This window comes from Silene latifolia, chromosome Y, assembly GCF_048544455.1.
Source record: "Silene latifolia isolate original U9 population chromosome Y, ASM4854445v1, whole genome shotgun sequence".
Taxonomy (NCBI): domain Eukaryota; kingdom Viridiplantae; phylum Streptophyta; class Magnoliopsida; order Caryophyllales; family Caryophyllaceae; genus Silene; species Silene latifolia.
The window spans coordinates 27,295,059-27,309,843 of record NC_133538.1 but is presented as its reverse complement, the minus strand read 5'-3'; the positions used below and the strand labels follow the sequence as shown (position 1 = coordinate 27,309,843).

At 36.1% G+C, this 14,785-nt stretch overlaps 1 protein-coding gene across 1 annotated transcript; it reads left to right on the top strand.

Moving 5' to 3' along the window:
* The first annotated feature begins 396 nt into the window (after positions 1–396).
* Positions 397–927, top strand: LOC141627754 (uncharacterized). The gene is made up of 2 exons (XM_074440976.1): positions 397–549; positions 694–927. The coding sequence occupies exons 1-2, from the start codon at positions 397–399 to the stop codon at positions 925–927; spliced, it is 387 nt and encodes a 128-aa protein (XP_074297077.1).
* Positions 928–14,785: the final 13,858 nt, after the last annotated feature.

Here is a 14,785-nt window from a genome sequence, read left to right as displayed (position 1 = left end):
GAGAGGACCCAAGGGAGCAAGAGTGTCTTATAAGGGATTTATGGTGAAACCTAAGATGAGACTTATTTAAAATGTTACCTTAAAATCATGCGTGAGGATGGGAGGTCAGTTATTTCTTTGTCATGTAAGAGATACGAGCAAAGGGGTGTCAGGGGCGGACGAAATTGACGTCACAATAGAGTTCGAAGACGTGTTTCTAGATGAGATTCCAGGGTTACTACCAAAAAGGGACATTGATTTTGGCATTGACTTGAAATCTGGGACGGGACCTATTTCTAAAGCACCTTATAGGATGAGACCTAAGGAGTTGAAGGAGATTAAGAAGCAATTGGAGGAATGTGCAGGAGGCCTGTGTGCTGGAATGACAAATCTGATGCGGTTACTTTGGGGCCAGAGATGATTCAGGAGATGGTTGAACAAGTTCATGTAATTCGCCAGAAGATGAGAGCTGCTCAATACAGACAGAAAAGCTATACAGATTTGAAAAGAGGTGATACTGATTTTGTTGTGGGGGACAAGGTGTTGCTTACGGTGTCACCAATGAAAGGGGTGATGTGATTTCGGAAGAGGGGAAAATTAAGTTAGAAGTATATGGGGCCTAGTGAGATTCTGGGTAGGGTTGGAGAAGTAGCGTATCGTCTCGCACTACCTCCAGCTTTAGACAGAGTCCATAATGTTTTTTATATCTCACAGTTAAGGAGATGTGTGAGTGATCCTTCACATGTGCTAGCAGCTAAGACAGTTGAGGTGGATGAACAGTTGTCCTATGTCAAGGATCCTAAAGAGATATTGAATAGAAAGGTGAGAAAGACAAGGAATGGTGAGACTGTTTTGGTTAAGGTATTGTGGACTAATCATAATGTTGACGAAGCTACTTGGGAAGCTGAAGTTGCAATAAGAGAGAAGTATCCCCATCTTTTTTACTAAGGCAAGGTTGGTTACGGGGATGTAACCTTTTCTTTTAGGGGAGTAGAATATAATACCATGACAATTATTTAGACTTAAAGACCATTTACTTGAATTGATTTTTGGTCTTGGTGAGGCTTGTGTGTTACTAGTGTGGTGAACTTCGGGATGAAGTTCTTTTTAAGGAGGGAAGACATGAACTTCTTTCTTAAAAAAAAGGAGTAAACCATGTTGGTGGAAAGTGGGAGGTAGCAGGGGTGGCGAGCCGCCACTGGTGATGGCGAGTAGCCTGGCGGGCAGGCAAGGGGTGGTGGTGAGCTGCCACTGGTGGGAAGGAGGAGTTATTTTGGTACGGCTAGTCGTCGGGCTTGCCTGGCTAGTGGGTACTACATACTTCAAATAATAATAATAATACTAAATAATCAATTAATATAAATATATATTTGAGGCTTTTTTCGAGCGACGAGGTAGTCTCCAAGTTTTTTAAAACACTCTAATTAATAAATAATATTTCAACATTTCTATTAGAAATAGAAAACTTTATTTTAAGATAACTAATTTTCAATTTTCTACTAAAATTAGTAGACTTTAGCTAATTAATTATTTATTTTTACCATTTCTACTAGAATTAGTAAACTTCTGTGATATTTCATTTGGGTTAGCTCCTTCAAATTACAGCCGTATTTTTACTCTATCTGCTTATATTTTACTAATTTTCTTTGATTAATAACTTTATTTCCTCCGTATATTATATTCAAAGCCAGTTAAGTGAGTTCACATGAAAGCTTGCCGAAATCAAATATACAGCTACAATTTTCATGGTATTTTTTTATATGGTATACAAAATTAGGGTAACTTTTTTTTAAGAAAAATATAAAATAATTTCTCAACTCAACATATTTTAGTATTGTCAATGTACATATCTTTACGTAGCTGCTATTTCGGCTTAGAATTGAAATTACTATCAATCTACTACACTACCTCCAGAGAAAGATAATTAGAAATACTATTTGAATAACTTGAGTTAGACTCAAATGTTTATAATCTAGAGAGTACAACATAATGTTAATGTTTTAACTGGTTTAAATTATATGATCATATTCATTTTAAATTATATTATCCTCCTAATTTGGTTAGAGCTCCAACATTAAAACATAACATTAGTATATATCCATTTTGGCAATTTTTTTCTCCCAAATACACCTACAAGACTACAAGGTCCTGACTTCTAATCTAAATATGATCTAAGTATTGTGTTCAACTGGCTCTTTTTCAATAAAGAAAATATAAACCCTTCTATTTTTTTTTTTGTTTTTTCGTTATCTGGCTAGCAAATTATATACCACGTAAATAAATATGTGTCAATTTTTGAAATAGCAAATAATACTAAGAAAAAGTCTTTTGTTATCAGGTCGGGTACAATACCATTTGTGTATATAAGTCAAATATATTATTTTTCCCTATGCATTCTTTTATACACAATTTGTATGTACTTCACCCATCTTATGCTTAAGACCAAAAGTGTCGTCTTAAGGGAGACTTAGTGTTAGGCCGGAAAATGTGTTATAGGCAAGTCTGTGTCGGTGTTTTCCACTTCTTTTAGCTGGGACTCTGGAGTATAATTATTAGAATTATAGAAAGGGTTATGAAAATATGGATGGTGCTCTTAGAATGGTGGTTACACATGTCACAAGAAGGCGAAATAGACAACACTCCGAGAAGAGAGGGTAACTTTATGTGGAGTATACCCCCACCAAATCAAGTAAGCCACAAAAAGAGACATACGGTGTTGGGTACTATTAGACCCTAAAATTATTTAAGGTAGGGCCAAGACAAGAAGTTTAAGGTGATATTGTTAGGTTTTGAAGGAGCACCGAGAGATGATATCACAGTTAGAATGAAGTTTAAAGGAAAATGTGTAACAAGAATATTTTGATAATGAAAAAAAGAGCACAAATAATAAAATCATTGTCAGAAACGTTCCAAGTGCCATTGCCAAAAACAAAGAACATCAAACGCATGATCTGGAGGGGCCAATAGATTCAGTTGAATTGTGTTTGAGGGCGTTTTCTTCTAAGAATATTGGCAAGAGACTAAGAAAAGCAATGACAACGAGTAGAAGAAAGCCATTACGGACCCAAATCTCTAACACTGAGTTGACCAAAGGCACATGATTAAGGATAAAAGATCATTGTAAATCAAGAGAGTTGGAGTGATTGAGGTTTTGTAATCTAGGCTGGTGGAGCTCAGCAAATTAAAGGAGTACATAAAAAGTAAGCGAGAGCTGACAAGAACCCTCTACATTAAAAAGCGAGGGACAATCCCACAGTATGTGAATGATGCTCTTAAAATGATGTTGACATATGCCACAAGAAAGCGAAATAGGCAAACCCTGAGAGAAGAGGGTAACATTATGTGGGAATATAACCAACCATGCAAGTCACAAGAAAAGAGAAATACGGTTCTAGGTACGAGCAGAACCTAACCATTTAAAGTTGAGCCCAAAAAGAAGGGTGACGTGAGAGTAAGAGCACTGTTTAAAATAAGAGAGGCCTAGGGATAAACTTTAAAATGAGTAACAAGAGGTGATATAGCAGTAAGAACAACGTTAAACGGAAAATGAGAAATAAGAATATTTTGATGATGAAAAAAAGAGCTCAAAATTAATTCATTGTCAGAAACGTTTCAAAAGTCATTGACAATAATTGAGTACATCATATAAATGCGTGGTTGAAGTGAGGTGGAGGACATGTCGAAAAGAAGTGATCTAAGGCCTAAGGTTATATCGCATATACATTGGTCATTTATCATACTTTTTCTTCATAGATCAAGAGAGAGAAAATGTGTACATATTGTATGTAATGTGAATTAAAATACAAATGAATTATCATTTTTTATCAAAAAAAACCTCTCAAGACTATTATCTAAAGGAAAACATTTGTCATCGAAGTGTCAATCAGTCTAGCTAATAAAATCACAAGTTGAAGCAATAATGATCGTTAATAAAATTATGTTAGCATAAATTTTTTTTTTACAATCCTCTTTACACAATAAAGGTTAAAACGTCCTTACACATTATACATTTAGTCAATTATTTTAAAATCCATGCAACGCACGGGCAACACACTAGTAAATACTAATAGAGGGTTTACCAGAAACTTCCTACAACTACCAATACTATATAAACTCCTATATACCCACACATAACTCCTATTTGCTTTACAAAGCTCACATAAATCTGAGAGAGAGAGAGAGAGAGAGAGAGAGAGAGAGAGAGAGAGAAAATGAAGATTAGAAACCAGTTATTCATTCATCTTTTCATCTTAAGATCTAATGGCAAAATTTTTTTAAAACAGTCTTATAATTAGTTGTTCAGATTTTAATGCCGTTGACCACCCTTGACCGTGACCCTCCACCACCCGTTGACCGAGAGGAGTTGACCGTCAATTGACTTAGGCGTGCGTGGTTGACCGTGGAATTGACCACCGTATGTGGGTGGCGGGTTAGTCATGTGTTGACCGTGGTTTTGGGGGTATTGGTGGTGGATTGTTAGATTAAATATTGATTGGATTGCGAGATTAGTTAGTAATTGTGAATAATTATTGTGTAATTTAGGAGAAGGCTTTCAAGAGGAGCAATTCTAACTATTTTAATTGTCGTGATTGATGATTTTGCTTTCAAGGTATACTACGCCAAATCTGGACATCAATAACGAGCATATCACAACGGTTTAATGCATATAATAATGACACTTAGATTACCGTTTTCCAAATATTGGCGGAAACCTAGACCGCGCTCATAAGAAAAACGGTTTCCCTTGAAAACCGTTGTTATTATAATGTGACAAAGGCTGCTTAACAAACCGTTATAAAAAACGTTTAACGGTTTCCAAAAACTCGTTATAGAATCATTTTTATCAACGGTTGTTAGAAAACCGTTACCTGTTTAAGAAAATGGCATTTCGAAAACCGTTACTTAATTAACACCAACAACAGTTTGTGGTACCCGTTGTTATATTATAGCTGCGGGTTTCTTGTAACCGTTATCATTTGCTATTATGAAAGAATGGTTTTTCAATTCAACCGTTGTCACTATTTGATTAGATTTCTCAATTTGACCACTGCATGCAAAACTTTATCAGAACTTTAATAAATATTGAAATTGATCAATAATATTCAATTTGACCAAAATAATTCTATAAATATGGCTTCATAATGTTTTAGGTCAAAATCTAAATTGTCAAACATTTACTCTTTAATGTCTCTCTAAATAAAATATGGCTGGTGTATCGGAGCTACAATCGCGTTCTCGTTACGCACAGCCTTTTATTTTCATTCTCCATAATATCCCGGTTCATTATGATGAGAATGAAAAGGGTTTAAACCCTGATTTTGGGTGGTTGACGCAAATGCTTCATGACTTCGGTTTCACCGCGGTTAAAAAAGTGTACCCTGTGTCGACAAATAAGTAAGGTTTTGGAGGCTTCGGTTTATCGAGTTTGATGAAGCCAACTTCCATGATAGTTTTCGCCATGTAAAAAAATTAGGGGCTAGATTTGCGCGGGAAGATGCGGGAAAATAGGAATTCTATTCGGATGATAGACAACAAGGCCCTTATCTATGGGTTGCGACTATTCTTGATCATCATCTGCTGAGACATTACAGGAGGCATCACATTCTTGACACCGCGTTTATGTCATGAGAGAAAGAGGCCATTCCACATGCGCTGCCCGGTAATAATGAAGGGCCGATCTACGACTTGCTCTATACCGAAATTTATGATGAGTATCCTAATACTTCAACAGATTCTAATAATTAGGTCTTTAATTTTTCTCTAGCATTATAAGTTGTATTTGGATTATGGTGGTTCTTTGAATTAAAGTTTAATTATTTATGTTTTTTGTTACGTTTTTTTGTTACCCTATCCTCTGGAATTCAGAGACAATATCACCAGAAAATTTTTTATGTCCTCCGGGAGTACGGTGCTCCTTACACTTAAAGGCAATCCACCAAATAAATTATTATAATGATATAGGTCTTTAGGAGTACATTAAAAATATCTAACTTTTATAATTTTTGAAAATACGTAGCTAAAGATATTTATTGCAAAAAACAAGCGTTGACAAACATAAAAAAGCAAATGTGTAGTGTGGAGTTGAATGGAGGGAGTATATTTTTTGTTACCCCATCCTTTGGAATTCAGAGACAATATCACTATATATGTCTCTTTCACCTTCAGCCCAATCCACAAAGTCATTTTCCCATTCCAACGGCACAGTCCCCTGCTCGGCACTGTGACCTTGGCGGTGCAGAATCGGAAGTAGTAGAAGACGGTCAGATTTATTCGCAACCCATAAATATGGGCCTACCCGCTGATCGTTGTGATAGAATCAGAGTCTAGAAGAGTCATTGTTATAGAATGCCCGCTCAAGTTTGCGAGCCTGAGGAAATCATTGTAATACTACGGATTTATGAGATTTTGGGTACTCTATCGAGTTGATGTGAGCGAGTCATTGTTCACTCATTAAAACACATTTATATTCTCGAAAAACAACTAGTAAGTGGTTAAGTCGAGGTCGATCCACGGGACGGTGTACTTTGGATTCTAAGTCTATCTATCTCAATTTATGCTAGTGTCATAATTGATTTGGGGGGTTGTGTTCTAAGCTACAACAAGGAAATGTAAACAAGACAAGTAAATAGAAACAAGGGTGTAAACAAATGATAAACAATACTAGGGAATCAAGGGATCATAGGGAAATCATGGTGATATCAAACAAACAAGTTTCATAGAGGCAAACAATTATTATTGTTGGAATAAGTTAGTGTATATCTTACGATTTCTAGGGGAAACTAAAGTCTCGGAGCCGAGTCGGTCAAGACTTTATAACACCTACAAGTGGACTTGGTTTTCCATCTTCATAGTGAGATAACATAAATGAGTCCTAGGAAGGTTTGGGTCTCGGAGCCAAGTCGGTCAAGACTTTACAACACCTACAATCGACTTAATTGTTCCTAATCAACTATATGCATGGTCTAACAAGTCTTTAGTTGGTTTATGTCTTATACGTCTAGCTGAAAGGATAAGAGAAACATGCAAGGTTGTCAATCAAGCATTTCATCAAACATGACATGTGAATAAGTTGGAAAAACAATAAGCAAGCATTCATATGAACTCATTAAGCATAAATCGTCCCCATGATTAACTCCCCTAATCCCCCACTAATCCCTAGTTAGGAAACTAATCACTCATTATCATGAAAAACATGTTAACAATGGTGTTTTAACAAGTATAAACATGATAGAAGAGTAAAACAATAAGCAATAAAGTAAAGAGTAAAGGAATTATACCAATCTTAAGTTGAACAAATGGAAAGGAAAAAAATAATAGAAGAGAACTTGATTGATTGATGAAGAGTTGTCAATTCTCCAAATAATAACCTAATAATCTTCAATTACCCAATAAGAAATGTTGAAAAATAATTGAGGAAGGATTAAAGTGCAATTTGTGGAATGATTAAGATTAATCTATTCTAATCTACTCCTAATCTAATCAAAGAAAGCTTAATCTAAACTAAGGAAGCCTAGTCCCTTGATTATTACAAACGGAGTATATATAGTAGTACAAGGATTAGGTTAACTAAGGGCTTAAATGACGCTTAGACCCTTTAAAAGAAGATTAGAGCCTTGCAAGTCCCAGGAGGAACCCCACGACCTGCTCTTGAGGCATGCTCGTGCAGTAAGGGAATCCGCTCATCCCGGTCCTGGGACGCCCGTCTTGAGCGTTGGGATGCCTGACTTGAGCTCGGAACGCCCGGATCATGGGTCAGCTTAGCCTTCTCTTCTTATGACTTCCTCAAGATCCGTGGGGATCATTGAGGGGTCATGGGAGTCGCTTGTCATTGCCGATTTCTTTGCCTTATTGACTTGGGCCTTAGGTATTATCTCCCTCTTTAATGCCTGATACTTATATGTTATTAATTTAGCTCCGCTTCACTCTATTAAGGCATGATTAGTGCTCTTCTCCTACAATGAACACCATACCTCATAGAATATATATAGAAGGAGGCTAAAGACAAGAAACGACCCTAATACATAGTAAAAAGCATAGGAACTAGGCTAGCTAAGAGACTAAATCTGCTTAAATAGGAGTCACATCAAATATCTACAAACCGAACATTTACTCGTCCCGAGTAAAGGGGTAACTAGAACTAGACCTTTATTTAAACTATCCTAATAATAATATAGTCGATGTGAGACAATTAGTGGGTCTCACTCTGCCCCTTCAACTCACAACAAGACATCTATGAGGTAAGATGCCTTCTTGCAAGGCAAGGTGGGGCTTGCCAAAATGGCGATACATCCAAGCATTAAGCACGTAAAACAAGTAATGGATGCATCTAGAAAAGAATAGCCACTTTTCTCGTCTAAGTGGCTGAAGTCATCTAAAAGGGAAGCAATCTAAGGGTACACACTCCATCATAGATATTATTTCTCAAAGTCACTAAGTCTAAGAGGATACAAATAAGTCACCTCCAAGTTGTGTTAAACTAGGGTACTCTTGTCCACAATCGCTAAATTCTTTCGTCAAGAGTAACTCCTTATAGTGTTAGAAATATTGTAGATTCGCGGAATTCCCCCTCTTGCCTAGACAAGAAGAAGGGTCATCCCCTCTCCACCATGCAACAAAAATAGGATCATCTATGGATAAAAGGGATCAAGATATTTTGAGTTTCACGATAGTTGTTTGCTTTTGGGTTTATTTTTCCCTCCATTTTTGTAGCATTTGACGATTAAGAACATTCCATGCCATTTTTTATGTTTGGCATTTTGATACTTGGCAATTTCCATTTTGCATTTTTTGAACATTTTTCAAAGTAACCCCATTTGTAGCAAGGGTACTTCTATTAAAGTATAGAAGTCTATTTTTGCTCCTCTTTTCATTGATGCAATTTTTTGCAAACATTTGATTTTGATTTGGTACTTGAACTCAATTTGACATTTTTATGCCCGTTCCCTTTTTGTTGACAAAATATGATGATAGAAGTGTAAGAACGGTTGCATGGCTTCAAAGGTCACCTTGGAATAAATGGTAGCCAAGGAGTTATCACAGCACAAGGTATTCTTGACTAGGCCTTAGTCCATGGGTTAAAAGATACTAATATGACACATCCTAGGGTGTCTTGAGAGTATTCTAGCAAACAAAGTCTCAAGGAGAAAAATTATCTACAAGGGCCTTATATACACTTGTCAAGCTTCCCAAATAGGAATTTTCACAAAATATTTCTAACCATGCAAACTACATGCCATGATGCAACTAACATATATACAACTCTAATGCATATGCTTCTATCAACTAAAATGCCATATAATCTAGATGCAACTCCTAACAATACATAGATACACAAATCGCAACAACAAAATACACCACATCCTCCTTGAGATATAAGCCCATCCTCCTCATCTGAAAAAAAAAGGAAACGAAATAGGGATTAGAACGATCATACCAAGCAATCTTCACATTCTTTTGTCAATGCCTCAAATGTAGTGTTGTATCTATGTGAGAAAAACACAAGTATATACAATTCTACAATACTAAATAAAAGAACATGTTTTTGGTTTTTGAAATTTTTAAATTTTTATGGATTGTGTTTTTATAAAATTAAGAGTAAATTACAAATAACTCCCTTATATAATCATCTTTTATGAAATAACTCTCTTTTATAATTTTTTATCCAAATAACTCTCTTATAAAACTTGTTTTTCAACTAATCAATGCCTCTTCACCGAAACTAAATTTATTTTTTATAAGTGGATTGATTTACCCTTCTTATAACGTAATCCCTACATCGCTACTACGTTTTCATTACATGTGAACAATTCCAAATCTCTCTTAAATATAATACACTCAAATCATGCAGTCCGAACGAAGAAGAATCAAGCATAAATTTGTCGTTTGGCTTATTTTAAAGAACAACATAGTGAGTAAACGGGCAGAATCGTAATTTAACATCTCATATCAGTGAAAAATGACGGAAAAAACGAATTTTTGACCGAAAAATTCATAAATAAGTCTCAATCCGGTGAAGAGGCATTGATTTGTATAAAAACATGTTTTAAAAGTGAGTTATTTGAACAAAAAATTATAAAAGGGAGTTATTTCAAAAAACTCGATTATATAAGGGAGTTATTTATAATTTACTCTAAAATTAAAGAACATATTTTTGGGATTTTTCGAAATTTTTCATTTTTTTTTGTATTTTGGAATATAAATAAATATAAATTCGCATCCCCCACTTTATTTTGGACATTGTCCTCAATGTACATGTAGGAGTAGGAATGAAAGAGAAATACATGTTTTTGGATTTTTGGGTTTATGGAAATTAAAGATCAAATGTAAATGCAATGATATGAGTGAATACATGCTCTAAGTAAATGCAATTCTATATGACCTATATAACAAATGAATGCAATCTACACTACACTAAATGATGCAAGTTTTCTAGTAAACTATGGTCACCTATGATCAAACCTCTCCAAACCGATTTAAGCATTATTTCTAGTGTAGGAGAAATGAGGTTGGGTCATTAGTGACTATGCATGAACTCAAGTATATTTACAACTAACTACATGAATCATGTGAGATATATTACAATGCAAGCTATACTATATGATTGACTATCATGTATGTCACTTCATGGTTGAACCTCCCCAAACCGAATTTAAAAAATATTGCTAATGTTGGAAGAAAGGGGGTTTTAATCATGAGGTAACTACATAAATGCAACTATACATGAGAAATAGGGAAAAAAAGGGTTCTTACAATCATGATCTCAATGGTTTGTATATTGTAGAAGATGAAGATGGTAGATAGGATGCATATATAGCCATGTCACGAGCCAAATGAAAGAAAATATGAGTTTCAAGGTCAACTCGCTTGAGTCAGTTTTGACCTGCTCGAGTTGAGGCTTGGGACGCCTGTTTTCACAAGAATCTGCCCGGATTCTCAGGCAGAAAGAATTTTTTTCTTTCTTTTGGTCGTCAACTTGCGCGAGTTGGCCTCGGTCCCCACGGATTGATGCAAGAATTGGCCCAAAGCTCGAAACCTTCATTTTCTTCATTTCTTTGCATTTTCTATCTTCTCATTTTCATCATTTTCCTTCAAGATGCTCAATCAAAATATGAGATCCCTCCTTTTCATCTCTCATGCGATGAATTCATGCAAGATTACACTAAATGCAAGTATATTACAAATGGTGGTTTGAGATAGGACTCCACCAAACTAAGTCAAATGACAAATTTCATTGTCCATGGAGCTTAATGATCTTAGTAGGCGATCAAACGCTTTTGAATAGGCCTCAAATAAGCATAAGTAGGACCTTTGCCACTTCAAAATAGAATAGAGCCAATCCTCCAAAGGGGCTTCTTCACTTTGGCCTTTTCATCATAGACTTTTTGGCTCTTCAAACTAGCAAGCTTAGAATTCTTGTCATCGAGATGCTTCCATTCTCTCCCGTCTCCCTCAAATATGGTGATGATGATAGCATTTGGATTTATCAATTCTTCAAGAATAGAAGGAGAATTCTCAGAGTATTGATGATGGGGTAGCTTAGGAATTGACATTGTGGGGGCCAAGTCTCCACAAGTAAGCTCATTCATAGCTTTGTTCTTGAGCTTCTCCACCAAGTACCTTTTATATAACAATTTGACCTCTTGGAGAAGGTTTATCATATTATTTCCAACATTCATAGGTTCCATTGTGGGTGTAAAAATGTCTTCATAGTTAATAGGAAAGAGACATTCATCTTCTCCATGGAAGCATACCTCTAACTTCTCAAGGATGGGTTCCTCAAGTGAGGTAATCTCACAACTCTATTCCTCTTCTTCATTCCGTAAGTCATTGCAAGACACATATTCCGCATAATCCTCATCCATAGGCTTGTCATAATCGCTATCTCCATACGAATCATAAAATGGGGGCTTCACTCCTCCTCATTAACTCTTTCTCCAACACCTCAATGTTCATATCAATTGACACACCCTCATACTCACAAAGGCTAAGAGTATTTGGCTTACTCAATCTCATGTCTTCTTCATCAAATACCACATTTTCATACTCACAAGAGCTCAAGGAGATTGGCTATTCCCACTTTACATCTTCTTCATCAAAGGTCATTACCTCAAATTCACATTCATGGTCAATGCTCAATAATTGGTGAGGAGTGGTTGCTTGGGTTACCTTCATTTGGGGAATTCGAATTGCTAACTCCTCACCATAGGTAGCAATGCTTTGAAGAACATTGTCCCTATTTTGCCTTTCTTCTAGCACTTGTTTGAAGAAGTTTTGTTGGTCTCCCATCATTTGGAGAACCATATTTTGAATGTCAAAGTTTGGGTCATCTTCTTGTTGTGTGGGGGTGTGAAAGTGGTCATATTATGGCATTTGGAATTGGTTGTAAAGTGAGTCTTGGGTGGATGGTTGTTGTGGATATTGGATGTGGGGATTTTGGTGGGAAAATTTGAGGTAGTAGTTAGGATTTTTATTGTATGAATTGTAAGGTAGGTTTATGTTTACTTGCTCCTCAAACTTTTCATACCCATAGTCATACTCAAAAGATCCACCACATACTCCATATACCAAGCCTTGGGTCATCATCATAGCCAAGATAAAGATACAACTACAAACATGGAAACTACAATAAAACTGTAAAAATGACCTTGAGGAACAAGTTCCTCAAGGTTAAAGCACAATTAAAATAGACGAACAAGTAAGAATTTAATCACATAACACCGTCCGCGGCAACGGCGCCATTTTGATGTGAGCGAGTCATTGTTCACTCAATCAAACACATTTATATTCTCAACAAACAACTAGTAAGTGGTTAAGTCGAGGTCGATCCACGGGATAGTGTGCTTTGGGTTATAAGTCTATCTATCTCAATTTATGCTAGTGTCACAATTGATTTGGGTTGAAGTTATGTCCTAAGCTATAATAAGGAAATGTAAACAAGAAAAGTAAATAGAAACAAGAGTGTAAACAAATGATAAAAAATACTCGGGAATTAAGGGATCATAAGGGAATCATGATGAGATCAAACAAACAAGTTTCTTAGATGCAAACAATTATTATTGTTGGAATCAATTTAGTGTATATCTTACGATTTTTAGGGGAAACTTAGGTCTCGGAGCCGAGTTGGTCAAGACTTTACAACACCTACAAGTCGACTTGGTTTTCCCTATTCATGGTGAAATAACATAAATAAGTCCTAGGAAGGTTTGGGTCCAGGAGCTGAGTCGGTCAAGACTTTACAACACCTACAATCGACTTAATTATTCCTAATCAACTATATGCATGGTCTAACAAGCCTTGAGTTGGTTTATGTCTTACAATTCTTGTTGAAAGGATAAGAGAAACATGCTAGGTTGTCAATCAAGCATTTCATCAAACATGATATGTGATACCCGTCGTTGTATGTACCAAAAATAAGATTTATATTTTCCTATTTAAACTAACCTAGGCTAGTGGTAACAGGGTCGAACCACAAGGAGGCGAATGTAATTTCTAATTGTCTAACTTAGTCTAAGGTAACGAAAGTGGGGGTTGAATTGATTGGGTCTATACTAAAAGCAATAAAAGACAATAAACTAAATAAACGGATAAAACAGATAAAAGAAGGGGTACTAGGATGGTCGGTTCACTATAGTTTCGGCGGCAGCAAACTAAGTCGGTCTAAATCAAACACATGAGGCGGAAAACAAGAGGTCCTCTCGGTCCACTCTTAACAAATAGCATCTTTCGATCTCGCTATAAGTCCCTAATATCACTAATACTGACTCTCGTCCTGAAAAGTGACTTATAATCTAAACTTTACCTATCTTTCGATCTCAGCATAGTTTAGTCATTTTAATTGGTGATCTAATAACTGTCCCTATCTCTCGATCTAATGGGTCAGTCATATCCTAAATATTCAACTAGTCGTGTGCACTTGATTTGTCGAATAAAGAACTTAAAACAATTAAAACGAAAGTAAAACCCTACCAGGTCAGTCGATCGACCAAGTATGTCATCGATCGACCGACACGCTTGATCGATCCCGCATTATTCTACGCCGCCTACACTATAATTCCCCTACATCCTAGCACAATCAATTTAGCTACTCATACTAGAGATGATAACAACAATGAAATTGACGTAATTTACTATCGAATTCATGATTAAGACGATTGAACAAATAGACAACATAAAATAACAAAATCGGCTTTGGGAAACTAGCTAGCGATTTCTATACTATCAATGCGATAAAAATAAACTGAAGTACAACAGAAGGAATACCGAAATTTGCAGAAGGATGATTAAAAGCTCGAACGAAAATCCTTTCCCAAAACAATATTTCTGAACCCTAATTATTTTATAAACTAAACTGAATGTAAAACTAGGTAAATTTCTGAATGAAAATCTCTGGAAACTAGGTTACATTATATAGCAAATATACGTAACACTTATTATTAAAACCTAAACACAATGGGCTTTAAGTTCCTCGATCTTTTAATTCTCGTCTGAAGCAGCGATGTGGCGATCGACTAAGAAGGGCGGCCGATCGACTGACTAGCAGTGTACAGTAGCCTCTGGATCCCATGATTTGGTCGATCGACTGAAGGTAGTGGTCGATCGACTGCTCTAGCTGGTACTTGACTTCTATGATCTCGTGGATTTGTCTTTCGGGCCTTGAAATGCGCACCAAGCTCGTTCCTTAAGTGAATACTCCACGTCAAAATGCAATGCAAGATACTCGGGAACGGATTTAGCTCAATTTCCGATGAATTCTTCACATTTCTACAATAATGTACAAAAACACGAAAGTAGACGGAAATAGGGATAA